The following is a 23,117-nucleotide window of genomic DNA, read 5'->3' on the forward strand; positions in this document are numbered from 1 at the left end:
AAAAGAATGGGCAGACTTGAGGGGGCTGTCCGGGGGGGTTGGAAACTCGTGAAAACGGTCAAGCAGCTTATCTCCTGTGTATTTTTGTGTGAATTTGTTTTCCTCAATCTGCAAATTACCAATATGGGCATTGTACCTGTATATATATTTGACAGGGAAAAATGCACTTGAGTACAATTCTGTATAATAGAATTTTTTTTTTTAAATGGGTTGAATTAGTTGTAGAAGCCCCCCAAAAGTTATTTGTATTCTGCTTAAGTAGAGTCTCAATACCTTTTCCACATCTGCACATTTAAAATAGAACAGTAGTTTTCATTGAGCATTGAAACACCAAGTGCAGGCCACAATTGAGTAAAAACTTGATCAAACCCCATTTCCTCCATGCCCCAAAAATAAGACCTTTTTTTTTTACTAAAAGAATAAATTTTATTTCAGCACTGTAAGTCATTTCCCAACCAGTACAAACATGACTGCCGTGGTTGTCTCTTTCTGAACCATTCCTCCTCCTCTCCATCTGTGAGATCAGACCACCAACACCCCGGACGAAAAAAAAAAATGTCACTGACTCTTTCTTTCCTCCTCTCATCTTTCCACAAACAGTCTGGTGCTTCCATAATGCTAACATTGATGACAAATGATACCAACCGTAGTTATAACAGCAATGATGATGATGATGATAATATCTCTCGAACAATAATATCATGGATATATATTGGAACCCTTTTTTTGCTGCACAGGTAGGTTCGGCGGGTGGTCCTGGGTATTGATGTGTATGCTGAAGGCATGCTAGAGCAATGTGGCAGCAAACGCCCACATTGATCACGAGGAGCACCTTTGCAGGGGGGGGGGGGGGCGCGATCGGGGCACCGAGCTGATTTCTTAATATGGAGTTCGGAGGGATGCTGAGGGCGGGAGGGCGCAGTGGCAGTGTAGAGACAGACATATCCGGACCTTGTTCAAACTGGACAAAATGCTGTGAGAATCTTGCAAACAGATCAGGACAGCGCAAGAGACGAGCGCACACCGTTCCACAAGTGAATACGTAAAATTCATGTTTTACGCCGACACCGCACAGCGCTTTTCTTCCCCGGCCGAGACTCGAGCTGGTCCAACATTGTTGGTCGGGCTCCTACGAGCGCCTCCTGCCAGCTGGGGCAACGAGATGAGCGCCCCGCGTGGCTTGGCTCACTCAGTCCAGTTGTCCTCGCCAAACAACAGGCGAGATTTTGATCGCGCCCAATCTATTCTCCGAATGGTGAAACAATACCATTTCCCTTTTAATCTGATAACGCCCAATCTATTCCCCAATTGTTAAAACAACTCCTTTTTTTCAACCTACAAAATGTAAAAATTGACAAGTATAAAATGGCCTCTGCAATCTTTCCACTCTAAAATGCTCGCCACAGCTGGTGAGAGTGGAAACAAATTGATATGAAATGCACTTCAATTTGCCGCCACCACTCCCCCCCCAAAAAAAAACATCCCAGGGGAGAGAAAGGAGGACGCAAACAAGCCGACTAATTGTCGAGCGGCGTTTCTTGACGCGCGTGCGCAGTGGCACGGCCTAAATTCAGTCCGTGTGGAATGAGCAAATTGACATGGAGGCGCTCGCTGTTCACACTTCCCTGCCTGTTTGTGTCTCCAAGACAACCGAGGTCTACAGCCGCCCTGACCTCACAGCCTTGTCTGTAAACTCGGGGCAAGCTGTCAACGTTTGCAGGAGGTGGGGATAGACTACGTGGGCTGGGGCTGGGGGGGCGACACTAGGTGTACTTTGGCTCTCAAGTGAGATGTTCCGCTGCTTTGTGCAAGGGTGCAGAGTTCAGCTTGGATCGACCACAAAATTATCATCGGGGATATTATGAAAATCAACAGTGCAGACGATGGTTCTCAATCGGTAACGGGCAATAGTTACTTACGTACATTAATGGTGAAAGTGTCTAAAGATGCCATATAAAGGTGAGGAAAATCGCAATTATTACAGTTCAAATCTCTAGGTTGGCTAAGCGAATTTCAGTACTAACTGAAGCAATGGTAGAAGGATTAGAAGATGCAATAACATTAAAATAGTAAGAAAAACACATTTGCACAACAGAATTTAACAGGTTTTTTTTTCAGATTTTTTTTCTGAACTCTGGCTAGATACATACAGAAACTGATTATTAACGTTAATATAACCTTTACTGTTAGTTGGGTTGATTAAGGGGCAGGGCAGCCTAGAGAGAAAAGCGGCCGATACAAATCATCCTAGGGCTACAGGACAAGCGAGGAGGCGTGGGGAGGGGAAAAAAACGGAGAAATTCAGAAACACTTTATATCATTAGGTGTGTGTGTGAACTAGAAAACTGCCACAGGTGACAACATGATCCCCGCAAAGCAATCACTGACTAGCTATGAGGCAAAACAGCTACATAAAAACCTTGGTTGAATGGGAGGGTTTGCACCATGGAGATGTATAGAGTATTTTCAAACCGAATGTGAGCACATTTGTGTCTTGAAAGAATTTAAAATTTGGAAGTACCATATTATCAAGCCGAACGACGCTTACTACAAAGGATAATGATGTAAAATGGTGCAAATGTCCTAAGTTTAAGGCTGTGAACACTTGCACATTATATATATATAACTCCCATGACATGGAATTGGAGAACCCAAGCCTTAAGTAGTCTTGTTGCTTTGTGGGGACCAAAACGTGTGTGTGTGTGTGTGTGTGTGTGTGCGTGAGTGTGTGCCGAGGAAGATAACGAGCAGAGCACAGCAAAAGAAAACTGTCGGCAGAGGAGGCGCCGTGTCAAGGCAGGGGAAGGAAGGGTGGTTGAATTAGCAAGCGTAAGAAAAATAATAATCATAAATCACTAATTAAATCCCTATTGAACGAAAACATACAGGGACAAAAGAGGGATACTACATGATGTGTTGTGTTGCTGTTTGAACCATACTAGCTACCGTGTAACTCGGGTCGTTTAACATCTGTGTGTGTGTGCGTGTGTTTGTGTGTGTACATGCGTGTGCCTACCCGGAACTTGGAAGGTGTATTTTTCATGTGTGTAGGCGTGTGTCGGGATTGCGAGTCAGTCGAATGTGTTACCAAATGATCTCCAATGAACTGACGAGCACGCCACTGGCAACTGAAACTGCACAAATATATCACGTCAGCACGAACGCAGAGAGAATGCTGCTGGTAACAAACGCAACTGAATATCTGTTTGTCCAATGTGTGCGTGTGTGTGTGCGTGTGCATGCGCACGAGTGGCGAGCAAATCGGTAGAGGGCATCGTATAGCAGATCACGCTCTGACCCGTGACGGGAACGCTGTCCTCGAACACGTACTATAGCAATACGTGTCCTCATGTCAAAATAGTTGAAAGCGGTTAAGTACGCCGCGGCTCCCAAGAAGTCTGGCCGTCGGGCGCTCTTGGCCAGCGGGGCGATATTCTCTAGTCTAGCCGTGATGTCTTCTTGGCTGTTTAAATCCAATGACGTCCCGACTGAAAAGGTACGGCGCCGGTTCCGCGCGTCGGATCGTTTCCTTTCGTTTGGCGTCCGAGAGGCGAGGGCAAGCGCGGCCCCGGCGGCGAGCGCTCGGGGCCGTCCGCTCGCGGCTAATGTAATGGTTGCGTTGCTAACGAGGGGGATGTCTGACGCGACTACATTGACGCTTAACACACACTCATCTTTTTGTTTGCCATCAAAACGGCATTTATCCATGTCAGTTTTGTGGCACGCGAAAGAGCTCGCTCAAGTCATCGACGTCGTATGAAAATAAGGTGCTTTCTTTTGTCGACTCTCCTTTGCGAGTCGAGTCTGCGACGCGCACGCACGTCGCTCAGCTTTCAAAGCCGCAGTTGCGTCAAGGTAACGCGTATTTCCGTTCTCGCGTGAAATCTGCCGTGGGGGACGTCCGCTTCTATCCCAACCTAAGTGCTCGAAGCAAACGGTTGCCGAGCGTCGTCTACTCGGGCGCTTCGCTCCGGAAGCCTCGGCCTTGCTCCCGTCGGGCAGGAAAAGTGCATTCTATTGGTCTAAAGTGACACGCGCCGGAGCTGTCGGCGGTTCTCGACGGCCACCCGAGGATCGTTCGGGCTACGCCGGCGCACCCCTTTTCCCATCACCGGTGTTCAAATACACTTTGGACTGGACTTTTTTTTGAAAAGTGACAACGATTCCCGGATAAGAAGAATCGGGCGTCCTTCAAAAGTTCTTGAGCGAACGTTTGGGGCCACTTTGCGGGGTCTGCTTGGAACTTTCCGATATCTGCTTGGCGGCAGTCTCTTTTTTTTTTTTTGGGGCCTGGAACTCTCGAAAGGTGCTTCAAGGTGTTTGACTTGTCCATCACCTGGCAGAGGACCGGCCGGTGTGGTTTTTACATCTCGAAAACAAAGTGGAACCACTCTGTGCACATTCTGACGTCTCGCAAATAGATCTCTACCTTTAAATGTAGTTCTCTGTTCATCATGAACATTTACTGAGATGCGCGCACCCCGCAAACGGTCAATTCATCGCTCACAGGGGCTTCTGTTATTGTTGTTGTTGTTGTTTGGGCTTGTTTTTTCTTCAGAGAAAAAAAAAAACTTTTACATTTAAATACAACATCAAGTGCTTGTGTTGGGATAGTACAATCAAAGCTTTCGGGAGGAAGGGGCGGGAGGGCGAGGGGAATTTCATATAATGCACTTTTGGGGGGAGGGGCGGGGTAAAACCTCGCATACTTTAAGGTGCGTAAATTGGTGGGATTTCTTTGCGCAGCGAAGCGCTAGGCTCCGCTACATAGGTCAAAGTAGAAGAGCTTCCTAATATCACGGTGGTGCCACCGAGAAAGGAGCTTGGGACTATTTTAGCGGTGCGGCTTTCTCGCATGCCGGACGCAGCGGTCGGTCACTTGATTGCATTGGAAGCCGCCGATGGCCCGACGTCTCCAGGAAGTCAAACCTCACACGAGACGGCAATCGCAAAACGCACCGACACGCACGCTAGCCCGCGGAGCGAGCGGGCTCGCGGGCCGTAACCGTGGAAACCACATCCGATCAATGGCTAATGCAACCCGTGCGTGCCGAGAAAGTACAGAGCTCGGCCGTACTGGAGAAGGGGCCCGCTTACGTGGCGGCAATGGGGGGGGGGGGGGGACTTCTTTGAGTTTGTGTGTGGGAGGGCGGGGGGGGGGGGCATCTTTGGAGGGGCGGGGTGCTTACAGGCTCATGGAGAAGATCTCTCTCTCTCTTTCTCTCAAAAAAACAAAAACCCCAACAATATAAAACGACATGAGAAAACTAAAAATGGGATTTAACCGCTGCGACGGCCAACCGTTTGGACGTATCGCACGGAGCAGCAGACACGCTCGCGGCCGCTCCGTGCGATGACGTGACAGTTGGTGGGAGGGGCTACAAAGACGGGGAAAGGCAGTCAAACACAAACGCTCTCCGCGGACGCCGTCCGTCACTCCTCCTTCTGTAACGCTCCGTCCGACGGGCAGTCGTCAAGGCAACGGGGGCCCTCCGCTTGCACCCCTTCTGATTGGTTGTCTCTGCTGGCTAAGGCACACTGGATTGGCTGGGCCAGGGGGGCCAGCTCCAGGGGATGGCCCGCGGCCGGCGAGCTGCCGTTCAGCTGCCGAGCGGCGACCTCTGGCGCTGAGCCCGCCTCCTCCGAGGGCTTGGGGGGACTGTTGGGCGGAGGGGGCGACGATGTCTGCGGCAAGAGGAGAAGAAGTTGGGGCGCCGTGCACTGTGCCAGAGCTTCCTTTCGCCCTCCGGCCAGCCGCAAAACGGGCTTTTGAGAGCGTTGCGAGAGCAAAGGTGGCCGTACCTGTGTTCTGTTGGCGGTTCCTTTTTTGCCTCCCCTTAGCTTGGCCGGGATCTCTTTACCCCTCCTGCGGTGAGCAAAACAGGCAAGACTTCAATCGGCGCGCCCGGGCGTCCACCCCATTTGAGTTCACGGGCCTCATTCGCCCCCAATTTGACCCCAAGCGGTCCGGGTCGGTACATTCGTGGCCCGACGCGCTGCTAATCGCGACAATTCCAAATCTCGCAAGTACATTCTGAAAATAGCCGCCCACATTTGTTCACCCCTCGCCGTAAATAAAACCGGCGGTGTGAACCGTCTTACTGAACAATGGGTGCCATTTCGACAACTTTAGGAATCCACGTTTTCCATCTCTTTACCTTTTGTAAAACAATTTGTTCAACCCTTTTAAATTGAACAATTTCCACCTCCATCTTGAAAACTTGACAACTCAACTGTCTCATGAGTGCCGACCAACTGGAGTGGAAACCTTTTCGGCGAAGGGTGTCGTGGTTCACCTCCTTTGGAAACGGAGACAGCAAAATACCGCGCGCAGGTTGCGGGAGCGCATCCCAGCAACCGACGGTGTTTTGAACTGCGGCCTTTGTCTTGTCATACTTCTACCGCAGGTATTCATTTTTCACACAAAAATCAGGCCGCGCAAAGGTGGCGCAGCAGCAGCCTATTTTATGAAGCGGCCTTACTCTGCTCCTGAAATTTGGCATCTTTCCGCCTGCGTAAGGGCATCGATATCAAGCCGCAAATCCAGACTAACGGCCAATTTCGGAATGTCGTCCAAGTGGTCAACAGCCGGCGGATGAAATTGGAAACGTCGGCTGTTCCAAAGCGAAAGCTGTACGTTTGACACGCTTGCATGCGTGGCAGCGGCGCGGCTCGTCATAGCGCGGCTTGAGCCAAGTCATTCCGCGACCCACCAAAGAATCGCGCCAATTGGTGCCGTGCCTCTCAACTACATGCGGTTGACGCCTAGCGCCGAGATTAAAAAGACTGAAAAGGCCGTTTTGCTTTGATGCGGCTACAAGTCACACCGCTGGGAATTGGCGCATTGCGCTCGTGTTCACATAGCGTGCTTTTATAAACGGGACTCTTAAAAGGTCATTTTTAGTCATTTGCAAGCCTCTCCACGAGAAAGAAACCATCCGAGGTGACTTCTTTCAACTGTGAATTGAAGGCATGATTCTTTTTTACGATCGCGCCTCCCCAACTCATCACTCACCCTTTCCCGGCTCCGACTGAAACCACCTGCATGTTGAAGCCGCCTCTGCTGCGGATGGGTTTGTTCCCAGCCCACTGGCCGACAACCATGCCGGCAATCTCCAACTTTCCTCCCTGCGGGGGGATTGACTGGATGCCTGGGGAGCGGGTGAATCCATCAAGGGATGACGACTGAGTCCTATGACGTTTGCGCGACGAAAAATTCTGGTGTGAGCGTACCTGGGAAGGCTCTGGGTCTGTGCTGGGCAGGGTGGTGCGGATGATGCGGGTGATGAGGAGGCATGCCGCCCATGGGGCGGGGCGGGTAGAGGGGGGGCATGGGGTAGAAGGGGGGCACCATGGCGGGCGGCAAGAAGGCAGGGGGCGGCAGAGGGGGAGGCGGAGGAGGGGGACGAGACAGATTGATGCCCTCCAGGATGGCCTGACGCATCTTCTCCACTTTGGATACCAGCTCCTCCTGCCGAGCACAAAGAGGGTGGGGGTGGGCGCGCGTTCTGGCGGGCGGCGGCCTCGAGAAAGGCCTCCCGCGGCGCTCCATACCTGGCCTTCGCACATGTCCAGCAGGGCCGCGCGGTCGCGGGTGGCGCGGGCCAGCTTGCTCTGGAACAGTTTGCCGTCAAAGAAGCCCCAGGGGCAGCAGTGCTCCCATGGCAGCGGCTGGCCGCACACATCGTTGATGAAAAGCGCCGTGTCCACGCCGGCCATAAAGAGAGCGGCCAGCTGCACGCCGCGGGCGTCCACCTTCTCCACCTGAGAGCCCAACAAATGGAGAGGCAGAAAATGCAGCGCGCGGCAAGCGTGCGTGCGTGCGTGCGTGCGTGCGGCAGCGTACCTTCAGCTCCTGCAGCTGGTCGGGTTCGTAGAGCTGGTTGGAAACGGCCTGGGCCAAGAAGGCATCCAGCTCATTCCTCTGAAGGATCCTTCCTCCAGGCCACTGCATCATATACCTGAGCAACCAGGAAGGCTCAGTGGCTACATCGCAGGCGTCACGCTCAAGGCCCGCCCATCATTTTATGTGCAAAGCGTCTTCACTTTTCAAAGCGTTGGGCTCACGCAGGCGTTTCCCTTACCAATCCCTCTTTTCAAACAATAAAATGGCCAAAGGATAGTCACTCATCAATTCGCTGCACGCATGAAACAGGAGGCCATTAGGGTTCTCGGTTCGAACATCGCTATGAGCAGCGGCAGTCAGGCAACGAGGCGGAGGACACGGTCCCGCGTCCACCGTTAACGTTCGGACGCGCCGCGAGCCGCAAAAAAGCAGTCGGCCTGTCGCAAATGTCGCCGTGCCGTCCGCCGGTCTACGGGTGGCAACGTTTCCCGGCGGGCGGCGGCGAGCCTCTTCCCTACCTGAGCACGCAACACATGAGCAGCAGATGCTGCGGGACCTGCGCCGGGTTGAGGAGGGCCGGGCAGTCGGAGCGCAGGCAGGCCAGGAAGGCCCGGGTTCTCCTGGAGCGGTCCTCGCTGGCGCGACCCAACCACAGGCGGCGGAGGTTCGGGCAGGTCCACTCCCGGAAACACAGCGCCGGGATCAGTTCGGGAGTCAGAGCCGACTTGGCTTTACCGCTGCTCCACTCTTTGACGATCACCGGAGGAACTGAAAGAATGCCACCGGATCAGTTGCCGCCGGCCCCGCTTGCACTCAAAAGTTAGCCTGGGAAAAACCTGACTCCGCCTTCTTCTGTTCTGTCCTAATTCGCAGTAGGACATATGGGGTCCGTCTCGTTTTTACCAAATGCGGCCCTTTTGACCCAAAAACCCGGTTTTCTGTGAAAAGAGACTTATCAAGCAGAAGAGTGGCGCTCGTGTTTTTCGCTTTTGTCCAACCTCTCACCTGTATTTAGATGTATCGATATACGTTTGTTCTTCTACTTCTCCCTTGCATAATTTGGCTGCTGTCAATTGGGAATTTCTCCATTGTGAGACAAATCAAGGGTTTCTTATCTCCTCTTAACAGCGCTTTCATTCGACAAAGCGGCTAATACGACATTGAGGAATAGCGTCCCCTCTTTACCAATTTCCAACGACGGCGAGCGACTAACTCACCCCATTGCGCGGCCACTCCTACCGTTTGCTGGCAGTAATTGTGGTCATACACCCGAGCGCCATATTTGGTCACCTGGGTCTCGTCACCTCTTCTGCTAACAAGCGCGCTGCCAATACAGCGGCGTGTAAAATGCCCAAACTTGTCTGGCTTCCAACGGGCATTTTCGCTTCCTACTTTCACATAGCAGACGTGTGCACATTTTCAGCATGACGTCTCTGACCCACTGGTGAAAGGACACTTTGATCCTCTCCTCTTTCATCTCGAACTGCTTCAGACGACAAAATGTATGCAGAAAAGTGGTGAAGATTGCACGACTGTCTGTGTCCTATGTGTTGTGTTATTTTTGTTATTTTGACTTCAAAATGGCGCGGCGAGTGGCTGCCTTTCCAGCAGCTCCTAGATTTTGTTGTTCGACTTCTTCCTTTCATAACTTTGCTGCTGCGAATCTGGAATTTCTCCATTGCGAGACTAATAAAGGTTTTCTTAATCTTTGTCATGTGGCACACGGGTCCAGTTACAGCTGTTCATCCAGTCAGTATACGCGCGCATCTCCAAACAGAGTCAAATGTATTGCGACAACGGCGCCGATGGTCTCCGCGAACGCTCTCTCATTGCATCTTGCGAAATTAACTGCAAGAAAATAAAAGCATCTGCGAGCCAAGACGCTCGAGCTATGTTCACACTGCAAGGGATGATGGCCCCTTTTGGACTTGACCCCATCTTTTTATGGCCAAATCTCAAAACATGCGAGGTGAACGGAACGCGTCCGTCCATGAAGTGACAGGCGTGCCCGCAGTACACCACATCACACGGAAGGAAGGACGGACGAGCCCCCCCCCCCCCCCCTCCCCCCCTCCGACCGCTCGTGTCTCAGCCCTGGCGCATTTGCGGCAATGCGAAGGATTTGGTGCAACCAGAGGCAACGTCTTCTGAATCAAATAACTTTTCGCCACCGTTTTCTGCTCCTTTGTTTGGCACCATTCATTTTGTCAACAATTGTGAGGACATATCGGTCAGTGGTGGCATCAGCCACATAGCCGAGTCATATCCACATATCAAGGAGGTTTCATATTCAAAAAAATTGGGGAGGAAGGGAGGGAATCCCAATCGGACCGTTTGTATTGATGTGGGGTCGGGGGGCATTGGGAACAAATTAAAAACCATTGAATCGACCTTCAGTATGAACATAGCCCTTTGACACAACTTGAAAAATACGACGTTGTTTGCCACCTCCGAATACTTGACAATCCCAGCCCCAACCTTCCAAGGGAGCTCGCTTGCGGAGGGCGAGTCTTTCCAGGCGGCGCTGCGTTTCGGCCAAACTGAAGAGGACGCCGTAGGCATACTGTCTGGCGGTGCGGAAAAGCAGAGAGGCAGGAGGCAGCTCAGCGTTACACTCGTCTTCGATACAAACGGGCATTTTCATCTCTCCCTGTAGGGCAGAAGAAAGTCGGCCGTTAAAACAGGAGCAGAGCGGGACAAATGGCACAAAAGGAAGCCCGGCGGGACTTTCACCTTGGTCAAGATGTGGTAAATCTGCGGGTACATCAGCCCTCTTCGGTGTCTGTGTTCAGCTACACGAAGGACCTCGGCACTAACCTAAAACAAAACATTGCGGGGGTGGGGGGGTTCCTCTCGGCACCATTCAGGTCCTCTACTTCGAAAACGGGGTTCGCAGACAAACCTGAGGCAGAGGGGGTGTGGTGATGTCCATGTGACTGCGAGTCGCCATAGAAAGCAGTGACGGAATGCTTGAGCTGCTCCCGTTGCCTTGGGAACCGTCTCCGGAGGCCGAGCGCTCCCTTCCGCCGGGATCCTCCCATCGTGACGACTTGTCTGTCAAATGGCTGCGAGAACGAGCAAAGGTCAAGATGCGAAAACAAAGTTCCTTTTGTTGCAGGACTATTTCCATTGCTTTGTTGTTTTTTTTTTCTTTCTTTCTTTCTTTCGTTCGTTCGTTCTTTTTTTTTTTTGGTGTTAAACCAGTATTTGTGCGACTACCAGCGTGACGAGGCGTAAGTATATCCTACTTGGACGATTAACCTCCAGCCGTCTCCTCGAAAGCTGCAAATCCTTTAATCCGAAACTTTACACCAAAAATGCTACCGGACGGCGACGTCTGTGAGGTGTTCAAAAGTTGGCCGGTGTTCCCACACGTGTGGGAACTCGACTTTGGGAATGAGGACTGAAGATCCGAAATCAGGCAACAAATCAACAGTGAGAGCAAAAATCAAAGTGAGTAAATTCAAAAACAACAGAGGGAGCAAAATGGGCGGGGAAATCAAGTTGCTGACTTGCTCGTCTCCCCGCGGTGGCAGAGAATGAGCTAAAAAAATAACATTCAATTAAAAAGCCCTCACCGTGGAACCAAATTTCTTCTGGCGTTCAAAGTACGCGTCACGGAAATGCGACGGAGTTGCGTCCAAGCCAAAGTAAAGCCGATTTTGTTTGCGCCTTACTTTGCATTGTTGTCATTGGGTTCGTCTCCATCCGATGACGAGGAAGGTGACGGGGAAGGACCCGACTGAGTGCCCGTGTGGTGATTGGGCAAACGCCCTCCGCCCTGGGAGGAATCATATGGCGCCGACCAATCCGAAAAGCCCATCTTTCCTGTGGGCGAATCGTTGCACTCTTGCGATGGCGGCGGCGGGTTGTGGAACAGGGGGGCGGAGCCGGGTCCAAACGGAGCGTTTGCAAAAGGCGGTTTGAAGCCGGCCACCTGCGGAGGGGGGAACTGAGAGCAAGGACAGAAAGAATGAACGTGACGCTACGCCGTGGTATTTAAAAAAAACAATACATCACTTTCAAGTGCTGAATTGCATTCAATTTGCTGGGAGTTGCGGTGTGACAAGTGGGCGCCATCTTGGTCAGAAATATGAAATGAGCACTTCACGTGCTTCCAAAATCCTCCAAAACACATACATTCACACAAACATAGAAAAAACTTGATGAATGACGGACGTGAGCTATTCTACTCTTTCACACCAATAAGGCTCCGTTTTTGCACCCCTGTGGCACGTGTGCACCAAAGCCCTTGCGAGCGTTCCACCTCGCTGTTTTGGCGGGAGTTCCATTTTCACAGACTGTCATTTGGGGGGCTGGGGGGGGGGGGCTTCAGAAAACACAACACATCACTCTGCTCAACACTCTCCTCAAGCCCACACACAAGGTAGGGTTCATACAAAACAAGAAAGACAACTACAGTACCTGATTTTTTCCTGGATGCATCAGTCCCATGTGGCAAGATGGTCCCCCAAACGGAGTGGGCCCAAACCCAGGTACTGAACACAGACACAGTCATTAGGGATGGACATCAATAGTCGTTTGCTTGTGTATTCGTTTGTTTGAAATGACTGCAGCCAGAGGCGCCGAGCTAATCATGTTCATAGTCAGTGGGGGTTGGGGGGGAAGCGGGGGGTGCATCCTTCCAAGGAACTACAGCAAAAAGAGGGCTTGGCTTGGGCCGCAAAAAACGAGCGTGATTGCTTTCTTTCGTTTCATCCAATATCAATGATGATCACAATTGCTTTTCAAATGCCAATTTGAAGGCGTGATTATAGAGAAGAATACAATTGCAATTTTTTTCCCCTTAAAGTTGCGATTCACTCAGGCAACATAATAAAACAAACATGCATGAATAAAAATGAAAGCCTACTTCGATCTCGATCTCCAGTTTGGACCGTGACACCCGCTAACGGGTAGGCAAAAGTAAGATCATGGCTGCTTGTGAGGGAACATCTTTGCAGGCATGACGCTCTTCGACCTCCCTTTGATTAAATGCGGAGTAACATCTTTTCGCCGGTCTTTGGGTTTACAGTATTCGTGAAACATCAGGCCAAATGTACCGTCGGAATATTTGACGACCACCTTTCAATACTTTGCGGCGCAAGCGGCAACACGCTGCGTGCGCTCAAACGTCACAGGCACGCAAATCAAAATCAACCCTTTCATTGGACTTGGGTGGCTCACAACAAATGAAATCAAATCCTAAATACCTGGGCGGCACACAACACATCCGAGCCAGACGGACAGACCCTTCCTCACACGCCCGCTGACATACCACGGCAGCCAAAACGTCACAAAATACCCACGCGTGCGCATAGAGAGGCTCCCCCGACCCAGGGAGATGTTTTCATCTTGCGAGGCGGAATAGCTTAGCGTGTTCAAATACTCGCCTCAATGTCTTGTTACTGAAAGCTTGCACGGCAACCGGCTCCGAAGCCCTCCGCCCGCAGCCAAACGGCAAGGGGCGCGCCGCGCGCCGAAGCCTACCCCAGCCGTCTTCACACCTCGGGACAATTTAGAGCGCTCCTTTAACCTGCCACGCATCCTTTTGAGGAAACCGGAGTACCCGGAGAAAAGCCACGCAGGCACGGGGAGAACATGGAACCTACACGTGAAAGGCCGAGGCTCGGATTCCAACCGGCGACCTCTGCACTGTTAGGGGCACGCGCTAACCAGTTGACCGCTGCGCAGCCCTCAATAGTTACACACATATTAAAATCGCTCCATAGAAGAAGAAGCCGTCCAGAAAACGGTTGACTGGCTGGTTGGAAGAACAGCCCGCGGCGAGTGTACGGTGAGGGATCGTGAGGCGTTTCAAGGACGGGCTTACTTTAAACTCAAGGTTGATGCTTGCTTGTCGTTAGCATGTTGCTAGGCATTCCCAAAAAAGTCAAAAAGCGCTTCGGCCAACAGACGGTGCCTGATAAAGCACGAGAAAAGTGCACTTCATTTCCTGATGATGATCAAATTGGATGGGGGTTTTTTTGGGGTGGGGGTGGGGGGGGGGGAACCCATTTGAACTTGGTCTAAAATTCGTGACGGTATTACCATACGACCCAACCCAATTATTTTGACGTTAATCCTTCAGTCAATCAACCTGATCGGTGTGACTCACAAATGAAAGCGGGAGGTCCCACGTTTGGCGATCGTGGCTTGGAGGCCGCTGAGAAATAGTCCACGGCCTTCTTGAAGCGATCAACCTTGTCCTCCATGCGAGACTGGAGGGGAAACAGAGAACCGTGTTCACCGCTCGTCTTCGTGCTCAACACGACAAACACCTGGTGGGTGGGTGTCTGCCGGAAAGACACATTTGCACCAAGTCTGGAGCAGAAAACGGTTTGCCGCGTGTCATCACGAGGCAAACCGTTTGAGCCAACGAGGGGGAGGAAGAGGAAGCGGCAAGGTCGGTTAAGATTTGACGCCGGTGCTCTGCCAAGCGTGAGCGCCGGCCACAAACGCCGACGACCGCGACAATTCATCATCGTTCAGCCGAGAGGGACCCAAGTTTGGTCGGAACCCGGGCCGGCCGGGGGGCCTCGTGGCCCGAAAAGAAACCCTCCCCAATTCCAATGTTAATTCGTCCCTTTCTAAACAAACACTGAAGTGGTGTTTTTGTTTTCCTAGAGTGGAAAGCTTTACTTCCTGACAGAGAAGTAAAGACGAAAGTGTTTGGCGGAAAAAAATAAAGAGGGGTTTTCCATCTGAAAAGCTGCCAAATCCTGCGCCGGGGATGCCGATGTGGCAACAGCGAGCGCAGCGCAAAGATGTAGCGTACGTACAGAAGAGCCGTCAATTGAATTTCGCCCCTGAGGAATTGGAAATTGAAAAAAGCGAAACGCATGGAACGGCCGTTGAAGCCACAAGCATCGAGGACGTTCCCGCGATCGCCCGTGCTTTGGGGCTTTCGCTCCGCCAAATGTTTTCAACGATACAATGCGCATTTTCTTGAACGTGACCCACCGGTGACTGTTTGAAGACATCTCTGGCGATGGCGTCCAGGTTGCCGAGGTCTTTGATGGAGGAGACGTACTCGGACACGGCCTTGATCACCACTTCGCAGGGCGGCAGCACCAACTGATGGGCTCGCACCTGCGGGCGACGGTGGGACCGGTCGCTTGGATCACTCGTGGCACGCAACAGCCAGCCGCGCCATTTTCGTAACATCGTCTTTGTCATAATACGCTCAACCTTTGGGCTTCAAAGGGTCAAAACGGGAAGATGACGTCAAACATTGACATCTCTCCACTCGAGGTGCATTCAAATACGGTCGGACATTTCAAACGGCGAAAAAAAAAAGTCAACCTCCGGAATTACGTGGGCCCGATCGACCTCTAAAATAGGACGTATCAAGAGCGACGGGCGACAAATCAATTTGCTCTTTGACCGAATGCCAACGAGCGGTCGGTCTCGTCGCTTACCGAAGGTTACGGCGAGCCGCGCGGCAGCCGGCGGCCTCGCCTCACCTCGGATTGCGCACGACCTCGCCGGCCGGGCCGAGGAGGCTCGTCATCGGCGAGCGGCCGTTTCGGTCTCTCTTCGCGTCACCGCGGCCATGTTTGCGGTCACTTTCTGATAGGCGTTCCAATTTGTCTTCTTTTCAAGTGAAAGTGAAAATAGCAGCCGCGTTTCGTCAGCCGCCGAGTTGTTCTCCGCAGCAAAACATTTCGCAAATATGTCTTCAGTCACTGTCAATCTTTGACATCATCCCAAACTACGGTCTGGGCATTGAGACGACTCGACATCGGCAAGTGTGGAAATGCTGTGCCGCACGAACCCAAAAAAATTCATTAATTAAAATGCGCAAATGTTGGAATATGCAAGGTACCCATCCCTAATTATAAATGATATCGTCCATCAGCATTTTTAGGCTCGAAAGGATTTTATTTGCAGTTTAACGGGCGTCAATCACATGCGCGCCATTTACGGGCCGGGCCTACTCCCTTTCTTTATTTTTGGGTTGAGGTGTCAGAAGAATGTCGTGCCATTTTACATCCAACTTCTGTAACCGTTCTGTATTTCAGATGGACAAAATGACGATTACAATGGAGGGAAATGAAAAAAAGCAAACGGAACGCGGGCTTCCTCAAAGCGTCGCCGGAGTTGGAAGCAAAGCATCGCAACGCCCCAAAAAAGTGTACGAACTTCACGACGGGTGTGCATCGCAAGCACAAAACTGTGAATAAATTGAATAAGACGTCCAATTTGCGCCGAAAGAGCGGGATGACTCGACAATAATACTTTCCGATCCAATCCATCAGCAAAGGACGACAAGAATGGACTTTTTCCGGGGAAGAATTACCGGTTGAAGTAAAATTCGCCTGACCACTTGGACACCGTTTGGACATTTTCATCTTTCATTGTTATGGAAGCTCATTTCTTTCCGCAAGACTTTCAGAGATACGCTACCTTGAGGGATGCTAGTGGGTGTTCTGGTCCCAGCAGGCTCCAGTGGAAGGCAGCCAGGTCTTCGTCAGGCAGAATATGATTTCCTTCACCGAAGGAAAAGAAAAGGGAAGGAGGAGGGGACACACAAAGAGATGCCCTCTGAGAGTGCGAACGCACTACGTACGGAGACGCCGCGGGCGTAGGCGAGCGCGTCGGGAAATCAAGTCGGCGCGGGTCGCTCCTTACCCAGCAGAGCAGCGAAGCAGGGCAGATGCTGAGTCTTGAGCCCGAGCTGCCTGGCGGCTTCAGACAGCAGGTACTGGTGCGTGGTCAGGTTTTTGCCGTTCCAGCTCAGCTTGAGGGCGTGCGAGGAGAAATAGGCGGGCACGTTGCACAGCGCAAACTCCGAATCCTGAGCGATCAGGCCGGAGAATCCGTAGTCCCTGTAGAGAGACAGCACTTCCTGGTGATGATCCTCCAAAGTCTGCACAACCTGCGGAGGGAGCGCACAAAGTCGTCAGAAACTTTTCCAGCGGGTCTTTGGCGCGTACTCGCCAGCGGCGAGATGACGATTGCCCCCACCAGAGCCCCTTGCGATGAGACGAGCGCTGGCTATTTCTTGGATTGTTTACAACCCGGGTGGCTGAAGGCTGCATCTTTTATACCTGCGTTGAGAAATCGATCGCGCCCTTCACGCATTGCGGAACTTGAAGACTGGCGTGGCTCTGTCTACAAAGTCCCCCCTCGAGCACATCCAACTCCTGGAACAACCCGCTCACGTACCCAATTGCCACACGCAAAAAAAAAACCCTGCGGCGTCTTTCCACAAAGCGTCCCTTTGCCAAGGTATGGTGAACCTGGGACGGACCGTCACAATCCAATGAAACGGAGCGGTCGGAACAAGAAAATGTCAGCGCATAGACACCAGCATCGAGGCCGCGGGTCTGTAAAGTTCTTTGATATTAAGACATCGATACCACTCGGTGACCGCGACGAGAGCCGTGTCAGTCAGCTGCGCGGAGATATTTGAAGGGAAATAGCGATGACAACACTCTTGGCCGACTGCAAATTAGGCTCTGCAAAACCCATGACGAGCTCTGCGCGCTAAAGACTTTGCATCTAAAAAGGGCTCCGCTTGGGTGAAACGTAGGTCACATTTGACTCGACGAAAACGCATTCATTGCAAGCGCAAGACTTAATGGCAGAAAGCATTGCTACTTGGTATGAGCGAGTACAGTAATCCCTCGTTTAGCGCGGTTAATGGGGGCCAAAACCACCCACGATAAACGAAAATTTGCAAAGTAGCGACCCCCCCCTCCATATAGATACATGTACATCATATTTATAAGGCCAAATTTAATGGTATACAAGCACGTAGAAGTCAATTTTGAAGTAATTAACATGACCTAATGCTGTATACTAATAGATTTAAACATGTACTGTATAAGTTAGGTTAGTTTATGAATAACAAAATACAGTCAACATTACATTTTTTTAACTCCATAAAAAGTCCGCAAACGGTCCGCGAGAAGCTGCGAAAGTCAGCAAAACAACAGCGAGTCACATAGAGCAACATATACAGAACTGTACTACATGTATATGAAAAAAAAAACTTCTTTTTTTAATGAATATGTTTGAAAAAATTCGCGATGCACTGAAGCCGCGATAAACGAACCGCGAAATAGCGAGGGATCACGGTACAGTACTCAAGTGCCCCCCCCCTCCCAAAGTGGACTTGATGCAGTCCTCCGGTAACATTCGGTTGAAAAGAGTTCATTCATTATTCATTCAAGAATGCGTCAGTCATGTTGCAGAAAGTGGAAGACAGCGGGCGAGCGCGGGGCAGCTTAGGAATGGTTACGTGTCACACGGGAAAGAAATCAATGACAGCGTTATCCGTGTCGACGCGTGTCCAAAGAGGACGAGGTTTCTCAACGCGGTTCAATTTGGTGACGCCGTCGAGGAGAGAGAGCGCCCGCCCTGTAGGTTGCCCCAGACTTGTGAACTGCTTAAGGCGAGACTTCATCCCAAAATGGTCACAGACGGCACCCGCGGCGTACCAGATCTATTTGGAGATTCTTTGCTGATCAGCTGGTGTGCGGAAAAAGGCGAAGGGAGCTTAAGAGCAAGCCGGCTCCATGACCAACTGACAAAGCAATGTGCAATATCCTCCCGCAAACTGCTGACTTGGAAACAAAGACGCGAAAATGACGGATCCAAAGTAAAAACTGGCGATTGTTGCTTTGGCTACATTGAGCCCTCTTTTGGTCATCACTTATACGCCACCAAGTACAAGTCTGGTTTGCGGCTGTCCTGCCACGTTTGGTCAAAACGCGCTTTCGAGACGCTTTCTGTGAACTTGGACAAGTGCGAGATTTTTAGATTGACGCGCAAACAAAGGTGTTCACCGCAAACACCCGAGAGTCCTAAATTAATCCCTTCGATGGATTGGGATACATCTTTTAAGTACTTGGGGGGAAAATATATATATATATATCATATATAGCCACCAGCCAAACGACCACTTATTTCACAATTTGCAAGAAAGGAGGCCCACTGAAATGAAAGCAAATGTCAGGCAGGAAGGGGGATTTTTTTTTTTTTAAATGAAGGAATCATTCCACACCGGCACCATATCCAACAAAATACTCCAAACAAGCCACCGTCCGGTACTAAGAGCTTATAAATAGCCACTCAACAATTCTCCAACTATGTATGTCAAGTTCACCGAGTTCGTGTTATGTAATTCATAAACCATTTGAAGGCCTACTTTAATTAGTGCTCAATTTGATCAAAAACATAGCGTGTGATGGCTAGATGCAAACACACTTCCTCCCAGGAAACATTTGCGCTCTGCTAGATGCATTATTAAAAAAAAAAACACACACACACACACACAAAAGATGGCAATTTTGACTGTTCTCGACACCAGAGCGAGTAGTGCAATACATGAAGGTCTCGTTGCATCGACTACGTGATGAATGCACTTTTGTCCGGAGGAGAAATGAAATCCATGCTAGTACATACACCAATGTACTTTGTGAGATCGTATGTGTGAGAAATGCTATCCATGCAGGTACACGGGCATACTTTGCATCCCGGGCGAGTAATTCCACCTGTCGCCGGTGAATATTTTTATGATTATTCCATCGATTGATCCATCGGATAAAAATGGACTACGTGCAGAGGTCGGCCGCAAACCCCACCCCGTACCCGACATCTGTTTGTGAACCGATGACTGGTGTTTATTTGGCATTTTTAAACGGTGAAAAAAAGAACAAACAAACAATTGAAGCGATACCACGGAAGAGGGAGTGATGTACTTGGCAACCTTTTTGAAGCAGAGAGCTGCTACGTGGCTCGCGATTCATGCCAAGGCAGGGCTACTAGTTTGCGCTGTGACGCGAGCCGCTTCGGCTTCCGTGTCCCCGACAGGTTACGCGTACCACGGGTGCAAATAACCATTCATTTGGCAAAGGTTGAGCCGCCTCATTTTTTCCCTCCATAAAGCGACAAGGATTCGGTCACTGCTTTGTCGTGGACAGTAACATCTGTCAGAAAATCTGCAAAATGTTGATTTTTGCTTTTACCGAACAATGCCGCTAAATGCTACCATTCTGCTCATCAATTTTGAGACGGTGCAAGTACTTTTTTTTTTCCATCTAGTCTTTACTGTGAATGTCAACTTACAGCGTGCGTGAGGCAATAAAATTTGAGGTTAGGGGCCACTGTGCGCGTTGTTCAAAAAAAAAAAAAAAAAAGTGGTGTTCTGGGACCCTGTCAACTAAAATCAGATGTAGACAAATGTCTTATTTGGATTCAATACAAACATAATTATCTGCGATCATGGAGGACCAAATAAAATGGAGAAGAAATTACTGTTGAGAGGCTGAATGAAATCTAGACAATGTTTCCGAAACGATTCATATATGATCGAAATTGTCGTGGATTACTTTGGCAAGTGATTAATTGTTGCACCACGAGTGGCAAGTTATCAAAAGGCTTTCGGTTTTGTTTTGTTTTTTGGGAGGGGAGCATTCAGTCTAGGGTGGGGCACATGCCAAATTAATTAAGCAAAAGAGAGGAAAACCTGCAGGAGAGAGAGGGAGCGAGTGGGAAGCAGGAGCAGGAGCAGGACGACGGGGTGGCTCACCCGCACTCGGAAGCGGAACATGGCGAGGCGGACGCAGTGGCTGAGACAGGCCGGGGGCAGGAACCAAGCCCGGGGAGGCGGGGTCGCCTTGCCGCCGACGTGGTTGACGATGAGCTGCGCGGTCTGTCGCTGGCCCTGAGCTCGCCGCGCCCACTCCGGCCAGCGCTCCTTGCCCAGCGTGCCGTTGAAGACCACCACCAGCTCCAGGCCGCCCTGGAAGAGGCAGGCCTGCGACAGGGCGGCCAGGTAGCCCAGCATGGCGTTCCACTGGCCGCCGCACACCCAGTCCGTCTGGTAGCCGCCGTAGAGGCGCTGCAGGCCGGAGTCGGCGTCCACCAAGATCCTGGCGGGCGGGGGCGGGGGAGGCATGGGCCCCGGGTGGTGAGGGTGGTGCGGATGATGGTGCGGGTGCGGGTGGGGGTGCGGGGGCTGGCGGGCCGCGGTCCGGGCGAGCTTGAGCAGGTCCACGGGCACCGCGGCGCCGGGGCAGCGCTTCTCCAGATACTCCTGGAAGCCCTGCACGCCCATGACGGTGGTGTTGAGCCGGTGCGTGTGTCCGGGAGCGGGCTCGGAATACGTTCGGTACGCCGTGGTTGGAACGGGGCGAGGGGCGAGACGAGCTAGCTAACTGCGAGCTAACCGTCTGCCCAAAGACTGAGTGACAAGTGGTCCGCTTTGGCGACACCCCAACGAGTCAGGCGACCGATCATGCGCGATCGCCGCCCGATTGTGCTTGACGACTTTCGTCCACCCCCCTCCACACGACCAAACAATTACGCTTCTCCGATTTTCTTAGGCGCTCGTTGGCAGCGCCGCGTCCATCTCTGTGGGTTTTGCCGAGAGAGCCACAAGGCCAGTGGAGCTACACGGAGTTGTCAGTTTCGGGCTCGCTCCAAACGCAACATCGCCAGCTCTCTCGGACGCAGTCGCTTGTCGGGTCGTGTCCCAAAAGTTTCCGATATCGACACAATACGTGGAGAAATGCTCACGCGTGCAATGAACGCGAGACTGCGCACTAGTTAGCGGGGCTGGACGGCCACTTCGCGGACATATTGAAGCGAGCGGCTAGCGCGACTCTTTCAACTGACAGCGACAATATTGGCCACACCGTCAGCTCGAAAGCGGGTTCAAATTCCGTATTTGAGTGACCGGCTCTGAAAGACGACGCGCAATAAAACTCGTGGCGTCTTGTATTTGCCAAGTGTGTACGTATGTGTGCACGCGAGCGAGTGCGCGCGCATCTGTGTTGTGCGAGTGTGTGAGCTGCGTGCGTGCGTGCGTGCGTGCGTGCGGCTAGCTGCTGGCAAGGGTCCCCGGCGTGATTTGGACGCGTCAACTCCCGACACAAGTCCGGGGCGGATCCGACGCGGAATGGGATGGATGTTTGACGGATTAAAAGAAAATAAAGTAAAAGAAGAGAACGCGAAAAGCCCGATGGTGCCTCCCTCGCTGTCGTCCGGGCTCACGGCTCCATGTTGCGGAGGAGAAGCTCACTTCCAAGCGACAGCAGCCATCTTGCGACTTCCTCGCGGGCCAGCCGAGTGGGAGAGAAGGCGGAGGAAACGCAAGGAGGCGGAGTCACCGCGGCGCCACACGGGAAATGTAGTGCCATCCTAACATCGCCGCCGTTTCGCATCGGGGAATCCACCTCCCCTAAAAAACTACAAATACCGACGCTAGATAGCGACCGATTGGACCAGACTCGTCGATTTCTCCCAAGTGTTCGAATTCACAATGAAACGAGTAAACGGCGTTTATGTGACAACATCAAAATGCGCTCCGCAAGTGTACATGTGAATATTTACAGGTGCTTTTTTTTTAAACCGATATTGGTCAGATAACCTGGATACTCGTAAGCTTGACACATTTACGTATTGACGCGAGGGGGTTGGCTAAGTGTTGATTTCCCCCACGAAAATGCCGTGCTTCACATCTTCCGTCAGTAACAGGTAGGATGGCTCGCTTCCGTTCAAGTTGGCGTGTCTGTCTCCCCTCTTCGGTCATAAGCGGCACTGCAAGCCCTGACGCAGGAAATGTGAAGCATCCACTTCCTGGTCAAAGTGTGTGGCACTTTGCTGTTCTGGCGCGAGTACGGTAGTTTATTTGAACTTTTTTTTTTAATCTAGCGAATGGCTGAAACATTTTTTGTTGACATTCAAAAGATATTCATTTCAAATTTGACGATTCAATGAAAATGAATGTGAAAGTTATTTCAAAAAGGAAATGACAAAAATGGACATTTCACATTAAAACACTGTCCAAGTAGATACTCAAGCTTCAGGGTTGCGAGGATTGTGATTTGCTAGTAGAAATTATGATTTAAAAATGCAAACACTGGCAGTATTGTGAGACATCTTTAAGATGATCAGAGCCTGAAAATTAAAATCATGAATTGAATTGCCTATATTGTCATTGCACACAAAATTTCACTTAAGTAATTTTAAGTATTAAAAATAACACATTCTCACATTAATAAATGGAATTTGTACAGATGTTATTTCAGACGTGGATCAATTCGGTAGCCCTTCACACAATCAGCACACGTGAAGTAGCTCTCGCTCTTAAAAAGGTTGCTGACCCCTGATCTCGTGTCTGAAAAGCGTGATCAGTCGTCACCAAATTTCATATGCGCAGCCTTTCTTATGTCCACTTCAAGCTGGGTAAATAGAAAAGCAATTGGCACAATATTTTAGAAAGAGCTCCTATGAGGGAAAGCCACGATCACGTCCA

The 23,117-nt window shown here is 51.0% G+C and overlaps 1 protein-coding gene across 2 annotated transcripts; it reads right to left on the bottom strand.

Moving 5' to 3' along the window:
• Window positions 1-400: 400 nt before the first annotated feature.
• fam120c (family with sequence similarity 120 member C) lies at window positions 401-21,938 on the bottom strand. 2 transcript variants are annotated; one of them, XM_086113792.1, is made up of 17 exons: window positions 20,388-21,938; window positions 16,481-16,727; window positions 16,256-16,338; window positions 14,810-14,938; window positions 13,965-14,067; window positions 12,272-12,345; window positions 11,524-11,798; window positions 10,749-10,911; window positions 10,580-10,663; window positions 10,325-10,496; window positions 8,365-8,614; window positions 7,847-7,961; window positions 7,555-7,764; window positions 7,234-7,471; window positions 7,016-7,151; window positions 5,803-5,866; window positions 401-5,685 (listed from the first exon to the last, which is right to left on the bottom strand). In XM_086113792.1, exons 1-17 carry the CDS (start codon window positions 20,913-20,915, stop codon window positions 5,434-5,436), a joined length of 3,123 nt encoding a protein of 1,040 aa, XP_085969918.1. In that variant the 5' UTR covers window positions 20,916-21,938; the 3' UTR covers window positions 401-5,433. The 2 variants fall into 2 exon arrangements, with proteins under 2 accessions (XP_085969918.1, XP_085969838.1); XM_086113712.1 differs by having other exon boundaries at window positions 10,295-10,496.
• Window positions 21,939-23,117: the final 1,179 nt, after the last annotated feature.

This window comes from Hippocampus guttulatus, chromosome 1 (assembly GCF_054856545.1).
Source record: "Hippocampus guttulatus isolate MCC_2025c chromosome 1, RoL_Hgut_1.0, whole genome shotgun sequence".
Lineage (NCBI taxonomy): Eukaryota > Metazoa > Chordata > Actinopteri > Syngnathiformes > Syngnathidae > Hippocampus > Hippocampus guttulatus.